General features: G+C 43.3%; 1 protein-coding gene across 4 annotated transcripts in view; it reads right to left on the reverse strand.

Annotated features, from left to right (window-relative positions):
* The window catches only part of LOC140209874 (protein unc-13 homolog C-like), a 923,018-nt gene that overhangs the window by 820,015 nt on the left and 84,752 nt on the right, over positions 1-18,251 (reverse strand). For 3 of the 4 annotated variants that reach the window (XM_072278476.1, XM_072278475.1, XM_072278477.1), the window contains one exon: positions 7,635-7,734. The exons of the other annotated variant lie outside the window; for it this stretch is intronic. In XM_072278476.1, coding sequence (XP_072134577.1) covers positions 7,635-7,734 — 100 coding nt within the window. The remainder of the gene's footprint in view (positions 1-7,634; positions 7,735-18,251) is intronic. 4 annotated transcript variants of the gene reach the window in all.

Consider the following 18,251-nt stretch of genomic DNA (forward strand, 5'->3'; position numbering starts at 1 on the left):
GCCATCCCAGGAATCAATCTGGTGAACCTTCTTTGTACTCCCTCTATGGCAAGGATGTCTTTCCTCAGATTAGGGAACCAAAACTGCACACAATACTCCAGGTGTGGTCTCACCAAGGCCTTGTACAACTGCAGTAGTACCTCCCTGCTCCTGTACTCGAATCCTCTTGCTATAAATGCCAGCATACCATTCGCCTTTTTCACCGCCTGCTGTACCTGCATGTCCACTTTCAATGACTGGTGTATAATGACACCCAGGTCTCGTTGCACCTCCCCTATCGGATCATAACATGATTGAGTTCACTGTGAAATTTGAAAAAGAGAAGCTGAAATCTGATGTGTCAGTATTTCAGTGGAGTAAAGGAAATTACCGCGGCATGAGAGAGGAACTGGCCAAAGTTGACTGGAAAGGGACACTGGCAGGAAAGGCGGCAGAGCAGCAGCGGCTGGAGTTTATGCGAGAAGTGAGGAAGGTGCAAGACAGTTATATTCCAAAAAAGAAGAAATTTTCGAATGGAAAAAGGATGCAACCATGGTTGACAAGAGCAGTCAAAGCCAAAGTTAAAGCAAAGGAGAGGGCATACAAGGAAGGAAAAAAATTAGTGGGAAGACAGAGGACTGGGAAGTTTTTAAAAGCTTACAAAAGGAAACTAAGGTCATTAAGAGGGAAGAGATGAACTATGAAAGGAAGCTAGCAAATAATATCAAAGAGGATACTAAAAGCTTTCTCAAGTAAAAGACAGGTGACAGTAGATATAGGACTGATAGAAAATGATGCTGGAGAAATTGTAATGAGAGATAAGGAGATGGCGGAGGAAATGAACGAGTATTTTGCATCACTCTTCACTGAGGAAGACATCAGCAGTATACCAGACACTCAAGGGTGGCAAGGAAGAGAAGTGTGCGCAGTCACAATTACGACAGAGAAAGTACTCCGTAAGCTGAATAATCTAAAGGTAGATAAATCTCCCAGACCAGATAGAATGCACCCTCGTGTTCTGAAGGAAGTAGCTGTGGAGATTGCGGAGGCATTAGCAATGATCTTTCAAAAGTCGATAGATTCTGGCATGGCTCCAGAAGACTGGAAGATTGCAAATATCACGCTGCAATTTAATAAGGGGGCAAAAAAGCAAAAACGAAATTATAGACCTGTTTAGCTTGACATCGGTGGTTGGGAAGTTGTTGGAGTCGATTGTCAAGGATGAGGTTACAGAGTACCTGGAGTAATATGACAAGATAGGCAGAACTCAGCATGGATTCCTTGAAGGAAAATCCTGCCTGATAGACCTTTTACAATTTTTTGAGGAAATTACAAGTAGGCTAGACAAGGGAGATGCAGTGGATGTTGTATATTTGTATTTTCAGAAGGCACACATGAGGCTACTTAACAAGATAAGAGCCCATGGAATTATGGGGAAGTTACATACATGGATAGAGCATCGGCTGATTGGCAGGAAACAGAGAGTGGGAATAAAGGGATCCCATTCTGGTTGGCTGCCAGTTACCAGCGGTATTCCACAGCGGTCCATGTTGGGGCCGCTTCTTTTTACATTGTACATCAACGATTTGGATTATGGAATAGATGGCTTTGTGGCTAAATTTGCTGACGATGCGAAGATAGGTGGAGGGGCCGGTAGTGCTGAGGAAACGGAGAGTCTGCAGAGAGACTTGGATAGATTGGAAGAATGGGCAAAGAAGTGGCAAATGAAATACAATGTTGGAAAGTGTATGGTTATGCACTTTGGAAGAAGAAATAAACGGGCAGACTATTATTTAAATGGGGAAAGAATTCAAAGTTCTGAGATGCAACAGGACTTGGGAGTCCTCCTACAGGATACCCTTAAGGTTAACCTCCAGGTTGAGTCGGTGGTGAAGAAGGCGTATGCAATGTTGGCATTCATTTCTAGAGGAATAGAGTATAGGAGCAGGGATGTGATATTGAGGCTCTATAAGGCACTGGTGAGACCTCACTTGGAGTACTGTGGGCAGTTTTGGTCTCCTTATTTAAGAAAGGATGTGCTGACGTTGGAGAGGGTACAGAGAAGATTCACTGGAATGATTTCAGGAATGAGAGGGTTAACATATGAAGAACATTTGTCCGCTCTTGGACTGTATTCCTTGGAGTTTAGAAGAATGAGGGGAGACCTCATAGAAACATTTCAAATGTTGAAAGGCATGGACAGAGTGGATGTGGAAAAGTTGTTTCCCATGATGGGAGAGTCTAGTACGAGAGGGCATGACTTTAGGATTGAAGGGCGCCCATTCAGAACAGAAATGCAAAGAAATTTTTTTAGTCAGAGGCGTGGTGAATCTATGGAATTTGTTGCCACGGGCAGCAGTGGAGGCCAAGTCATTGGGTGTATTTAAGGCAGAGATTGATAGGTATCTGAGTAGCCAGCGCAAAGGTTATGGTGAGAAGGCAGGGGAGCGGCACTAAATGGGAGAATGGATCAGCTCATGATAAAATGGCAGAGCAGACTCGATGGGCCGAATGGCTGACTTTTGCTCCCTTGTCTTATGGTCTTAACAGTTGGAGAGGGGTTCTTTTCATGAAATTCTGCACCCTTTTTTCTCCAAACATACCTTTGCACATTGCAGCCAAAACGTTCTATTTTAACTTTATCGGTCCATAGGACTTGTTTCCAAAATGCATCTGGTTTGTTTAGATGTTCCTTTGAACCTTTTGAATAGAACTCTGTTAATACTGGGTGGTCTATAAAAAAACACCCAGTAGGGTTATTGACCCCTTGCTATTCCTAACTTCCACCGACAGAGACTCAATAGCCAATCCTTCCATGACTTCCTCCTTTTCTGCAGTCATGACACTATCTCTGATCAGCAGTGCCACGCCCCCACCTCTTTTGCCTCCCTCCCTGTCCTCTCTGAAACATCTAAAGCCTGGCACACTAAGTAGCCATTCCTGCCCCTGAGCCATCCAAGTCTCTGTAATGGCCACAACATCATAGCTCCAAGTACTGATCCACACTTTAAGCTCATCCGCTTTACTAAAGAGTATAGGGGCTTTAGGGTATGGTGAATTTCTATCACTGCTTCATTCTGCGAGTTGCTCAACTTGTGCTTCCCCTGTATATTGTCCTTAATCACATACAGTGGTATGCAAAAGTTTGGGCACCCCTGATCAAAATTTCTGCTACTGTGAATAGCTAAGCGAGTAAAAGATGAACTGATTTCCAAAAGGCATAAAGTTAAAGATGACATACGTGGCCAAGTGGTTAAGATGTCGGTCTGGTGATCTGAAGGTCGCTAGTTCAAGCCTCAGCTGAGGCAGCGTGTTGTGTCCTTCAGCAAGGCACTTAACCACACATTGCTCTGTGATGACACCGGTGCCGAGCTATATCGGTCCAAGTGTCCTTCCCTTGGACAACATTGGTGGCGTGGAAAGGGGAGACTTACAGCATGGGCAACTGCCAGTCTTCTATACAACCTTGCTCAGGTCTGCGCCCTGGAAACCCTCCAAGGCACAAAAACTATATCAAATATGCCTTGGGATTCTCTATAATCCAAATTGCCAAAGACTTTCCTTGCCTCCTCCTAACTCTCCAAGTCCCTTTCAATTCAATTCTGGCTTCTTGATATTCCTCAAGAGCCCTGTTCGATTTTAGCTTTTTCAACTTTACATACGCTTCCTTTTCCTTTGTCTAAATTCACAACTTCTCTTATTATCCAAGGTTCCCTGAGCTTGCTTGCCACCCTTGCTGTCCCTTCATATTGGAACATTCTTCAATTTCATGACATGTGACAATGATATTAAACCTGATTCTCAATTCTGTGCAAATGGACATTTGATCTTTAAACATGCTCCACATGCCAGATGAGGATGCCTTCACAAAGTTATTCCCAATTAACTCTCCCTCATTCCTGCCTAAAACTCTTGGATTTGCCCTCCCCTAATTTAGTACTTGGCCAGAAGATCTATATTTATCCTTATCTATCTCTTGGCAAATGCTATAGGCAAAATCCTGATGCAACATATTTATTAAACCACATTGTGCAAATTAAGCAGTCATTTTGCAGGAAGAAATTTCACTGCTATTTTGAATCACTCACTCAGAGAATCCTTCAAATGCAAAGATAAGCCATTGCCTTTCCCAATATAATCCAAGTATCAATGCTGACTGAGTTCAGAAATATAGAGTCATATCATACAGCTTTGGCCTCTGACCAAGATCTGTATACAGAAATCCCCCACTTTTTGAATGTTCGCTTTATGAAACCTCACTGTTACGAAAGACCTACATTAGTTACCTGTTTTCGCTAACAGGTGTTTTCACTGATATGAAAAAAGGTAGCGTGCGAAAAAAGCAGCACACAAAGAAGAGCAGCCGCACTCCCCCCGATTCAGAATGGCATTCTAGCCGGCATTGCTTAAACATGTGCCTGTGAGCAGCCGTTTGCAAGATGAGTGCTAAGGTACTGGAAAAGCCTGAAAGAGCTCGTAAGGGTGTTACACTTAGCGTAAAACTAGACATAATTCAGTGTTTCGATCGTGGTGAACGAAGTAAGGACAAAGTGAGTTTGGCTTGTGGAAGTTGACTAAGATGATGTTGAAGAGGTTTTAGCATCCCATGACCAAGAACTGAGAGATGAAGAGCTGATGCAATTGGAAGAGGAAAGGATAATAATCAAAACCGAATGCAATACCGAACGGACCGAAAGTGAAGTTGTCCAGGAACTGAACGTGAAGCAACTGCGTGAGATTTTCACTGCAATGATAAAGTACGACTTTAATTTTGAAAGCGTACATCGGTTTGGGGCATATTTGCAAGATGATTTGAGTGCTTACAAAGAACTGTATGATAGAAAAATGCGCGAGGCTACCAGTCGAGCAAGCCTTCCACATCAGCCCCAGCAAACGATGAACCTCGACCTTTGACATCGAGGCAGGCAGACATAGGAGAAGACGAGCTGTCTGCCCTAATGGAAGCAGACGACACCCTCAATGTCCCACCACACCAACCCCCGGGCCGCGGACAGATACCGACTCGCGGAGAATGCGGCGGTAGCCGGGACGCACCCAGTACGTCTTTAAGAAAAAAGCCGAAATAAACAAACTAATTAATTAGGTGCCACCTGGTACGTAAATGTCGGCCCAGATCAGAGGCGATTGCCGATTGCGTCGTCTCTGATCTGGGTCGACATTTACATGCCGGACGGCACCTAATTAATTAGTTTGTTTGTTTCGGCTTTTTTCTTAAAGATGTGCTGGGTGCGTCCCGGCCACCACTGTACCCCTGAAAGCTTCGCGGATTGGTATTGGTTCGCTGCCTGGAGGGTGGGGGCCACTGCACCACCCCAACCTCCGACGACTCAGCCTAACACACCATCATCAGTGTGCTCGGTGCTGTCTTCCTGATTCCCGTAAGTGATACTACACTGTACATACAGGTGTCCCCCGCTTTTCGAACGTTCCTTTACGAAACCTCACTGTTACGAAAGACCTACATTAGTTCCCTGTTTTCGCTAACAGGTGTTTTCACTGTTATGAGAAAAGCAGCACGCGAAAAAAATCAGCGCACAATAAAAGACAGCATGCGTCCCGAGCAGCCCCTCTCCCCCCGAATTCGGAACTGCAATCTCGCCAGCACGTCTTAAACACGTGCCTGTGAGCAGCCGTTTGCAAGATGAGTTCAATGGTATCGGAAAAGCCTGAAAGAGCTCATAAGGGTGTTACACTTAGCATAAAACTAGACATAATTAAGTGTTTTGATCATGGTGAACGAAGTAAGGACAAAGTGAGTTTGGCTTGTGGAAGTTACGAAGATGATGTTGAAGAGATTTTGGTATCCATGACCAAGAACTGATAGATGAAGAGCTCATGCAATTGGAAGAGGAAAGGATAACAATCGAAACCGAATGAGTAATGATAAAGTACAACTTTAATTTTGAAAGGGTATGTCGGTTTAGGGGATATTTGCAGGATGGTTTGAGTGCTTACAAAGAGCTGTATGATAGAAAAATGCATGAGGCTCAGCAGTCAAGCAAGCCTTCCACATCAGCCACAACAGACAACGAACCTTGACCTTCGACATCAAGGTGGGCAGTCATAGGAGAAGATGAGCTGCCTGCTCTAATGGAAACAGACAACGAGATGACACCCCAGTGTCCCACCACCCCAACCCCAGGCCGCGGACAGATACCGATTCGCGGAGAATGCAGCAGTAGCCGGGAGACACACAGCACATCTTTAAGAAAAAAGCCAAAATAAACATGCTAATTAATTAGGTGCCGCCCGACATGTAATTGTCAGCCCGGATCAGAAGCGATGTAATTGGCAATCGGCACCGATCTGGGCCAACAATTACGTGCCGGGCAGCACCTAATTAATTAGCATGTTTATTTTGGCTTTTTTCTTAAAGATGTGCTGTGTGCCACCTGGCTACCGCTGCATGCTTCGCAGATCGGTATCGGTTTGCTGCCTGGAGGGTGGGGTCCACTGCACCACCCAACCTGCGACGACTCAGTCTAACACACCATCATCAGTGTGCTCGGCAAGCTGTCTCGATTCCGGTAAGTGATACTACACTGTACTTACATTGTTTCTACTTTATATCATCCGTGTATTTTTACATGTTATTTGGTATGATTTGGCAGCTTCATAGCTAAAAGGTTACTGGAGAGCGCTTGCGCCGTGTTTTTGCCGACGGCACTTAAGTGATACTTTCGCTACAGAGAACAATTCAGGCAATGATTGTGGAAAAGTATTTCTACTTTATTCCAGTTGTATATCATTCCTGCTTTTACTATATGTTACTGTTATTTTAGGTTTTATGTGTTATTTGGCATGATTTGGTAGGTTATTTTTGGGTCTGCGAATGCTCACAAAATTTTCCCATATAAATAAATGGTAATTGCTTCTTCACTTTATGACATTCCGGCTTACGAAACATTTCATAGGAACGCTCTACCTTCGGATGATGGGGGAAGCCTGTAATAGTGTTGCACAGATTAGATCTTAAAACATTCTTGGGTGGCCTTCCCACTTCATGAAACTCCAAAACATCAGATCATGCTGGGCCAATCCTCTATCAGCTGTTGAATCCCAGACTAAATCTGGGCAACACAAACATTCAGAGCCCCGTCCCAGTTCCCAACAACCTCAAGCCCCAATTCACAAAAATGGCATTCCCAGTATTGCTCTGACTGCAACTGACTACTTAACAAATTTAATCTGAAAGAAAATCAGAGATTTGAGAAAAAGTCGAAGTTTAAATAAAACAGTAGAGCACAGGAACAGACCCTCTGGCCAATAACACCTCTGCAAACCAAACATTTCAAATTAAATTAAAATTGTAAACAAAAATAAAGAAAAAAATACCTTGTATACCTTGCTAATGAAGGTCATATCAAGTTGGTTAGTCCAGATACACCACCACTGACTGGCAATAAAACCAAGGAGCCAGATACAAAGTCGGCTGCTCACCACGTCTTTCAGTCCAGTGCTTTTATTTCATCTTGAAATAAAAGCAAATCCATTCTAAAGGTATAGAGAGTGCAAACTCTTGCATGCATAATGCAAGATACAATCATTGAATGAACTGAATCTACTTTCTTACACTAACTGCAGCCTTGCTTCCATTTTCTATGCACCATCATACAGAATAACAATGAACTTACAACATATAATCCTGTTCCCAAATGGGTTCATTTCCTCGTCTTGCCACAGTGGTGCTTCTCAAGTTTTGAACTTTTAGAGTCACATAGGTATTAAATTTGTCTGCGAAATATAAAAAAAAATTAGTTGCAAAAATATTCTCAAGTATGTCAGAATCATATTTAATATCAATGGCATACAGGATGTCATGAAATTTGTTATGTCATGGCAGTACATTGCAATGCATAATAAAAATTAGTAAAAAATCTATAAAATACAAAATATATATATTAAATTAGTGCAAAAAGAGAGCAAAAAAGGGGGAAAAATGAGGTAGTCTAGATGGTTTCACTGTCCATTCAGAAATCTGATGGTGGGGGGGAGGCGCAGGGGGAGAGAAGAAACTGTTCCTGAAATTTTGAGTGAGAGCCTTCAGACTCCTGTACCTATGCCTTGATGGTAGAAACAAGAAGAGGGCATATCCTGGGTGATTGGAGCCCTCAATGATGAATACTGCCTTTTTGACAGATCACCTTTTGAGGGCATGTTCAATAAAAGGGAGGCTACTGCCCATGATGAAGCTGGCTGAGTTTGCAATGCTCTGTAGCTTTTTCCAATTCTGTGCAGTAGCCCCTCCATACTAGATGGTGATGCAACCATTTTGTATGCTCTCCACAGTACATCTGTAGAAATCCATGAGTCTTTGGTGACATACTAAGTCTCCTCAAACTCCTAATGAAATACAGCCGCAGTCATGCCTTCTTTGTAATTGCACATGTTGGGCCGAGGATAGATATTCAGAGATGTTGACACCCAGGACCTTGAAACTGCTCACCCTTTCCACTGCTGATCACATGAGGACTGGTGTATATTCTCTCAACTTCTCTTTCTTGCAGTCCACAATCAATTCCATAGTTTTAATGACATTGAGAACAAAGTAGTTGTTGTTGTGACGCAAGTTGATTCATCTTGCTCTTGTACGCCTCATCATCTTAAATTTGCCAACAATAGTTGTGTAATTGGCAAATTTCTAGATGGCATTTGAGCTATGCCTAGCCACACAGTCATAGATATACAGTGTGGAGTAGCAGGCTAAGCATGCATCCTTAAGGTGCGCCAATGTTGTTTGTCAGTGGGGAGGAGCTGTTTTTTCTGATCAGCCTTGACTATGGTCTCCTGGTGAGGAAGTCAAGGATCCAGTTGCAGAGGAAGGTACAATGGCCCAGGTTTTGGAGTTGTTGATTCGAACTAAATGTTTGACTGTGTTGAATGTTGAGCTGTAATCAGTAAAAGACAGCTTGATGTTGGTATTGCTATTGTCCAGGTGATCCAGGACCAAGTGGACAGCCAGTCAGCCATCCAGTCAGACCTATTGTGGTGATATGCCATTTACACCTGCTCTAGGTCTGGCCATGACCAACCTCTCAAAGCACTTCATCACAGAAGATATGAGTGTAACTCGGTGAGAGTCATTGTGACAGCTCATCCTGTATTTCTTAGGCACTGGTACGATTGTCAACCTTTTAAAACAAGTGGGAACCTTCAACTGCAACAGTGAAAAGTTGAAGATATCCTCAAACACTCCCACCAGTTAGTTTGCATAGGTTTTCAGTAGCATTCCAGGTGCATCATCAGCACCAGATGCTTTGAGGGGTTCACCCTCCTGAAAGATGTTCTGATGTCATCTTCAACAGGATCCCACCACCAAACACATCATTCCCTCCCGCCCCCCCCCCCCAACATCCTGCTTTCCGCAGGGATCTCTCCCTATGCAATTGCCTTGTGCATTCATCTCTCCCCACTAATCTCCCTCCTGGAACCTATCCTTGTAAGCAGAACAAGTTCCTGCACCTCCTCCCTCACTACCATTCAGGGCCCCAAACCATCCTTCCAGGTGAGGTGACACTTTACCTTTCTTCCATGGCCTTCTGCCCTCTCCTCCTAGATTCCTCCTTCTCCAGGCCTGCATCTCTTTCACCAACTTCCGAACTGTTACTTCACCCCTCCTCCCTTCCTGGATTCACCTATCACACCTTGTGTTTTCTCCCTCCCCTACTCCCACCCTCTCATCCCAAGTCATCTTTTTTTCTCCAGTCCTGCTGAAGGGTCTCAGCCCAAAACGATGACTGTAGCCCTTTCTGTGAATGCTGCTTGGTCTGCTGAGGTCCTCCAGCATTTTGTGTGTTACTTAGATTTCCAGCATCTGCAGACTTTCTCTTGTCGGAGTGAGGTCTCACTAGTGCCTTATAAAGCCTCAGCATTACATCTTTGTTGTTATATTCTAGTCCTCTCAAAATAAATGCTAACATTACATTTGCCTTCTTCACCACCATCTCAACCTGCATGTTAAACGTTAGGGAGTCCTGCACGAGGACTCCCAAGTCCCTTTCCAACTTGGATTTTTGAATTTTCTCCCTGTTTAGAAAATAGTCTACATTTTTAGTCCTTCTACCAAAGTCCCATCCCGGTCTTCCAGCTGCCACTTTTTTGCCCATTATCTCTATCTGTCCAAGTCCTTCTGCAGCCTCCCTGCTTCCACAACAGTACCTGCTGCTCCACCTATCTTCATATCACCACAAATTTGGCCACAAAGCCAACAATTCCATTATCCAAATCATTGATTTACAATGTTACAAGTAGCAGCAACACCGACCCCTGCAGAACACCACCAGCCAATCAGAAAAGGCCCCCTTTATTCCCACTCTTTCCCTCCTGTCAATCAGCCATTGCTTTATCCATGCTAGCATCCTTCAATACCATGGGCTCTTATCTTGCTAAGCAGCCTCATGTGCAGCATCTTGTCGAAGACCTTCTGAAAATCCAAGTACATAACATCCACCAATTCTCCTTCATCTGCTTGTTATTTCCTCAAAGAATTCCAACAGGTTTGTCAGGCAAACCGGAAAATCCATCCCAAAACACGGGGTGGGGTATGAGGGGCACTCTTTCAAAACAGAGATGCAGAGAAATTTCTTTAGCCGAAGGCTGGTGAATTTGTTGCCACATGAAGCTGCGGAGGCCAAGTCATTGGGTGTATCTAAGACAGAGATTGATAGGTTCTTGATTGGACATGGCATCAAAGGTTATGGGGAGAAGGCCGGGAACAGGGGTAGACGAGGAGAAAAGGATCAGCCATGATTGAACGGCAGAGCACTTGATAGGCCAGTTGGCCTAATTCTGCTCCCAAGTCTTATGGACACCCTTTACAATACAGTCCTAACATCTCTACCCCAGTTCACTTCTCCATTAATGCAAAGATAACTTATGACCCCCTCATTACATCTACAACTCTTAATTACCCTCATGTGATTGTTATACCTTTAAACAACTCAGAGTTTATAAGCCAAAAACTACCTACCATGGTACAGTACAGAAGACGCCTCTCAGAGGAGTGGCAAACTGTCTTCTAGATGACACAAGTCCAGTTGCCTTGATTTACTACTGCTTGAGATACAATGACCTGAATGTCTGAGAACCTTTATAGACATTTGTGAAGATTTTCTCTTAAGGAAACCATGCTGACTTTGGCCTATTTTACCATGTGCCTTTAAGTACCCTGAATCCTCATCCTTAACAATCTCTCCAACATCTTCCCAACCACTGGGGTCAGACCAACTGGCCTAAAATGTCCTTTTTTCTGCCTCTCTCCCTTCTTGAAGAGTGGACTGACATTTGCAATTTTCCAGTCCTCCAGAACCATACCAGAATCTATAGTGATTCTTGAAAGTTCATTACTAATACCTACACACCCTCTTTTAGAACACCAGGGCATAGTTCATCGGGTCCAGATGACTTATCTACCAACAGACCTTTCCCTTTCCCAAGCATCTTTTCCCTACTAATTACAATTGCACGCACTTCTGCCCCCTGACATTCTCAAACTTCTGGCATACTGCACAGTGACGACAGATGCAAAATACTTATTCAGTTCATCTACCATTCCCTTTACCCCCTCATTACTAGCTCTCCAGAGACATTTTCTAGTAGTCTGAAATCTACTCTTTCCTCACTTTTACTCTTTATATATCTGAAAAAAATCTGCAGTATCCTTTTTGATATTACAAACAAGACAAAATCTGCAGATGCTGGAAATCCAAGCAACACACACAAATGCTGGAGGAACTCGGCAGACCAGGCTGCATTTATAGAAAAAAAGTTCTGCCCAATGGTTTCAGCCCAAAACAATGACTACTTTTTTTCTCCCCATATCTGCTGGCTGGTCTGCAGAGTTCCTCTAGCATTTTGTGTGTTGCTCCTCTTTGATATTATTGGCTTGCTTACTTTTGTATTTCATCTTTCCCTTCTTACAGATTTTTAGTTGCCTTCTGTTTTTTTTAAAAAACAAGCTTTCCAGTCCTCTAACTTCCCACTAATTTTTACTCTATCATATACCCTGTCTTTTGCTTTTATGTTGACTTTGACTTCCCTCGTCAGCCACAGTTGCCTCATCCTACCTTCAGAATACTTCTTTAGGATGTATCTATCCTGCATCTTCCAAATTGCTCATCCAAACTCCAGCCATTGCTGCTCTGCCATCATCCTTGTTAATGTCCCTTTCCAGTCAACTTTGGCCAGCTCCTCTCTCATACCTCTAATTCCGGTTACTCCTCTGTAATAATGATACATCTGAATTTAACTTCTCATTTGCAAACTGCAGGTGAATCCTATAATTTTATGATCACTGTCTTCCAAGTATTCTTTTACCTTAAATCTCCCAAATGAAGTCCGGTATATTACACAAAATCCAATTTAGAGTAGCTGATCCCCTACTGGGCTCAACTACAAGCTGCTCTGAAAAGCCGCCTCATAGGCATTCTACAAATTCTCTCTTTTGGCATCTAAAATCAGCACCAACCTGATTTTCCCAATCTAACTACATATTGAAATTTCCCATGACCATCATAACATTGCCCTTTGACATGCATTTTTTTATCTACTGTTCGGAAGCTTGTATATAATTTCCATCAGGGTCTTTTGACCTTTGCTGTTCCTTAACTCCATCCATAAAAATTCACGTTTTCCAATCCCATGTCACCTCTTTTTAAGGATTTTATTTCATTTTTTACCAATACAGCCACGTCAATCCCTCTGCCTGCCTGCCTGCCTGTCTTTTCAATATAATATGTATCCTTGGATGTTGCTATGATCTTCCTTCAGCCATGACTCGGAATCCTTGAAAGTAAGTCCATATGTTGTGGGAATAGTTCAGTGATGGGGCAAATGAAGTTATCTCCTCTGGTTCAAGAGCTTCTGGTTGATAAACCTCATGGTATTGGTCCTAAGGCTCCTGAACTTTTTTCCTGATAGCAGCAGCAAGAAGAGAGTGTGGCCTGGATGGTGGGGATGATGGATGCTGCTTTCATGCGAAGCATTCCATATAGATGTGCTCGATGGTGGGGAGTGTTTTTACCTGTTTTGGACCGGGCTGTATCCATTATTTTTGTAGGTTTCTCCATTCAAGGGCATTTTGTAATGGGCCCAGCAGAGATTGCAGTTTCTGAGGAAGCTTAAACAAGCATCACTCCCCACTAACACCTTTACAACATTCTACAGAGGCGTGGTTGAGAGTGTGCTGACCTTTTGCATCACAACCTGGTACTCCAGCTGCAGTGCTGTCCACGAAAAAGCCTTGCAGAGGGTGGTTAGGGGAGCAGGGAAGGTTATTGGGGTCTCCCTACCTTCTGTCCAAGACCTCTTTCAGAGTAGATACCTCCAGAAGACACGGTACATCATTACAGACCCCTCACACCCTCTCCATGAACTGTTTGTTCTTCTGCCATCAGGCAAACATTACAGGGGCATCAAAACTAAAACCACAAGGCTACTAAACAGCTTCCTCCCACAGGCAGTCAGACTGCTAAATAGCTGCTCTACCTGACTCTGCTTTGGACACTTTTAACTTGGACGCTTATAACTTGATTTTAAGTGACATGTGGCTGCTGTGTTTTACTATTTATTGTTATGTTTATTATTTAGTGTTGCATTTGTTATGTTATGATTGCACTGCTCCTGAGAAACACTGTCTCATTCTGCCCTGCAGAGCTGATGTAAGGTTAGAATGACAATAAAGTTTTCTGAATCTTGAATCTTGAATTTTGTTTCCATATCAACCTGTGATGCAACCAGTCAATTTAGTCTCCACCACACATCCATAGAAATTTGTCAAAGTTTTAGATGACATGCTGAATCATCACAAACTTCTCAAAACAGAGACACTGTCATGCTTTCTTTGTAATGGCACTTATGACCTGGACCTAGGACAAATGCTCTGAAATGATAACACTGAGGAATTTAAAGTTGATGACTCTCTCCACCTCTGATCCCCCAATGAAGATGGACTCATGGACTTTCGGTTTCCTCCTCCTGAATTCAATAATCATCTCCTTGCTCTTGCTGACATTAAGTGAGAGGTGGTTGTTGTGACACCACTCAGCCAGATTTTCAATCTCCCTCCTATATGCTGATTTGTTACTATCTTTATTTTAGCCAATGATAGTGTTGTCATCAGCAAACTTAAAATATAGTATTGGAACTGTGCTTAGTCCAAGAGTCACAAGTCTCAAGCGAGTAGTGCAGGAGGCCAAGCACAGCCTTGTGGTGCACCTGTGCTGATGGAGATTGTGAAGACGTTTTTGCCAAGTGAGGAAATTGAAGATCCAGTCAGGTCTGCCTCAAAGAAAGGGTCAGCACAGTGCAACATGGCCAAAAATTTTGTGATTACAACCTAGACCAATGCTCAAAATGATACTGAATATGATCACAAACCAGCTGCACATCCAGGGACAGAAGGCATTGTGCAGCAATCATTTTTGATTTCTTTGATTTACATATGGTTACAGGGGCTGCAATGCTGATGAAAACGAGTTTGTGATGTCTCCTACTCTCCATTAAAAATGGAACTGAATTCTACTCTCCTGTAATCAGTCCCTCAGATTTCATGCAACAAATCTGATGTGAATTGACACTTGTGACACCAATAAGAGCCGTACATGACACCAACAGGAGCAGTACAGAATCAAATTTCACACCAGGATATTTAGTCATTGGTTGCTTTGCTGCTGGATATATCATTCGCCACAGTAGCAGTTTCTTCTATCGTTTATTTTTCTCCACTAATCACGCTCCATTGCTATTTCCGTTCCTCTCACCAAGATCCATCTGTCAATCACTAGTTGTACTCATACGGAACAGAAACAGATCCTGGGGTACCTGGTACAACTCCTCAATGTCAACAAAGATGCCCATTCAAACTAGTCCCATTTGTCAGCATTTGGCCCATAGCCTTTGAAACATTTCATATTCGTGTACCTGCCAACATATTGTTAATATACTATACCTGCTTCTTCCAGTAACTCATTGCACATATTCATTTATAGAAATATACTGTGGGATACTTCCTTCCGTCCCTTCAAGCCACATTACGCAGCAACCTGATTTAACCCTAGCCTAATCACGGGGCAATTTACAATGACCAATTAACTTACTGATCGAATCTTTGGACTGCAGGCGGAATCCAGAGCACCCAAAATACAAGCACACATTCCATGGGGACGATGCATACAGTCCTTCCAGACAACATCATAACTGAACTCCCGACACCCCAAGCTGGTACAGCATTGTACTAACTGCTACCCAACCACGACTCCCCAATCTACCACCCTCTGTATTAAACATGGGCTCACAAATTCCTATCCAGTCTTCTCCCTCCAACCTTAAACCTGTGCCCAAAGGCTCTTTATTTCCCTACACTGAAAAAAAGGCTCAGTGCATTCATCCTATCAAGGAGATTTTTCACAATGCTCATCAAAACTATATTCCAGTTAAAAGCAAGGACAGCAAGGGTGGGGAGAGCCAGCTTTGGGCAGCTAATGAAATAATAGAAGGCATCAAACTAAAAGCTCGTACGTACAAAGTCACCAAGATTAGTGGGAAACCGGAAGATTGGGAAAGTTTTAAAAAGCAACAAAAAACCATGAATTGAACAATAAAGAAAGGAAAGATAGAATATGAAAATAAATTAGCACAAAATATAAAACTGGATAGTAAAAGTTTTTTATAGTTATATAAAGCAGAAAAGGGTGGATAAAGTGAATGTGGGTTCCTTGGAGGACGAGAACGGGAAATTGATATTGGGTAATGAGGAAATGGAAGAGGGTTTGAATGATTATTTTGTGTCAGTCTTCACGGTGGAAGGGACATCTAACATGCCAAAGAAAGACGTTATGGATGCGTTGGGGGGTGACGACCTTGATACAACAGCAATCACTAATGAGGTAGTGCTGAACAAACTTGTGGGCCTGAAGCTAGATAAGTCCCCTGGTCCTGATAAAATGCATTCCAGCGTACTGAAAGAAATGGTAGAATAACAGCAGAGACTTTGGTGATAATTTACTAAACTAAAATTCTCTGGACTCTGGGCAGTTGCCAGTGGACTGGAAGACAGCGAATGTCATGCCACTGTTCAAAAAAGGATGTAGGCAAAAGGCAGCTAACTATAGGCCAGTTAGTTTAACATCTGTAGTTGGGAAAATGCTTGAAATTGTGAGGCATCTGGAAATAAATGGATCCATCAGGCAGACACAGCATGGATTCAGCATAAGCAAGTCCTGTTTGATCATCTTAGTGGAGTTCTTTGAGGATATAATGAGCGCAGTGGATAGAGGGGAACAGAGGGACTTTATTTACTTGGATTTCCAGCAGAAGGCATTCAATAAGGGGTTGCATAAAAGAATTAATCTGTAAGATAAGGGTGATTAGAGTTGGGGGTGATGTAGTAGTATTGTCATGTGACCAGCAACAATGAATATCAATGAGTCAGGTTTTATAAAAACAAACAAACATTTATTAACGCAAACACAAGGAAATCTGCAGATGCTGGAATTTCAAGCAACACACACAAAAATTGCTGGTGAACACAGCAGGCCGGGCAGCATCTATAGGAAGAGGTACAGTCGGCCTTTCTGGCCGAGCTCCTTCGTCAGGACTAACTGAAAGAAGAGTTAGTAAGAGATTTGGTGGAGATGCTTTGGGGAGTCACACAATGATAGGAGAAGACAGGAGGGGGAGGGATGAAGCTAAGAGCTGGAAAGTTGATTGGCAAAACGGATATCAGAGGATCATGGGACGGGAGGCCTAGGGAGAAGGGGGGGGGGAAGCCCACAGGATGGGAGGGAGTATAGGGAGAGGGAGAGAGGGAGAAAAATAATATATATATATGATAAATAATGGATAGGGTATGAAGGGGAGGTGGGGCATTAACTGAAGTTAGAGAAGTCAATGTTCATGCCATCAGGTTGGAGGCTACCCAGACAGAATATAAAGTGTTGTTCCTCCAACCTGAGTGTGGCTTCATCTTGACAGTAGAGGCCGTGGACACAAGTGTCCCCCGCTTTCCAAACGTTAGCTTTACGAAACCTCACTGTTACGAAAAACCTACAGTAATTACCTGTTTTCGCTAACAGAAGGTGTTTTCACTGTTACGAAAAAAAGCAGCGCACAATAAAGAGCAGTGCGCACCCCAAGCAGCCGCTCCCCCCCCGAATTCGGAACAGCATTCTAGCCGGCATTGCTTAAACACGTGCCTGTGAGCAGCCATTTGCAAGATGAGTGCTAAGGTATTGGAAAAGCCTGAAAGAGCTCGTGAGGGTATTACACTTAACGTAAAACTAGACATAATTAAGCATTTCGATCATGGTGAACGAAGGACTGTGAGTTTGGCTTGTGGAAGTTGACGAAGATGATGTTGAAGAGGTTTTGGCATCCCATGACCAAGAACTGATAGATGAAGAGCTGATGCAATTGGAAGAGGAAAGGAGAACAATTGAAACCAAATGAGTAATGATAAATTACGACTTTAATTTTGAAAGGGTACGTCGGTTTAGCGGATATTTGCAGGATGGTTTGAGTCCTTACAACGAACTGTATGATAGAAAGATATGCGAGGCTAAGCAGTCAAGCAAGCCTTCCACATCAGCCACAGCAGACGACAAACCTCGACCTTCGACATTGAGGCAGGCGGACAAAGAAGATGACCTGCCAACCCTCATGGAAACAGACGACGAGATGACACCCCAGTGTCCCACCAACCCAAACCCCGGGCCGCGGATAGATACTGATTCGCGAAGAATGCAGCGGTAGCCGGGACACACCCAGCACATCTTTAAGAAAAAAAGCCGAAACAAACAAGCTAATTAATTCGGTTATTTGTTTCGGCTTTTTTCTTAAAGATGTGCTGGATGCGTCCTGGCTACCGCTGTACCCCTGCATGCTTCGCGAATCGGTATCAGTTCACTGCCCGGAGGGTGGGGGCCACTGCACCACCCCAACCTCCGACGACTCAGCCGAACACACCATCATCAGTGTGCTCGGCGCTGTCCCAATTCCGGTAAGTGACACTACGCTTTACATACATTATTTCTACTTTATATCGGCTGTGTATTTTTACATGTTATTTGGTATGATTTGGCAGCTTCATAGCTGAAAGGTTACTGGAGAGCGTTTTTGCCGACAGCGCTTGCACCGTGTTTTTGCCGAGAGTGCTTGCGTGAGATTTTCGCTACGGAGAACTGCAGGCAATTATTCTGTAAAAGTATTTCTACTTTACATAGGCTGTGTATTCATCATATCATTCCTGCTTTTAC

The sequence above is a fragment of the Mobula birostris genome, chromosome 14 (assembly GCF_030028105.1).
Source record: "Mobula birostris isolate sMobBir1 chromosome 14, sMobBir1.hap1, whole genome shotgun sequence".
NCBI lineage: Eukaryota > Metazoa > Chordata > Chondrichthyes > Myliobatiformes > Myliobatidae > Mobula > Mobula birostris.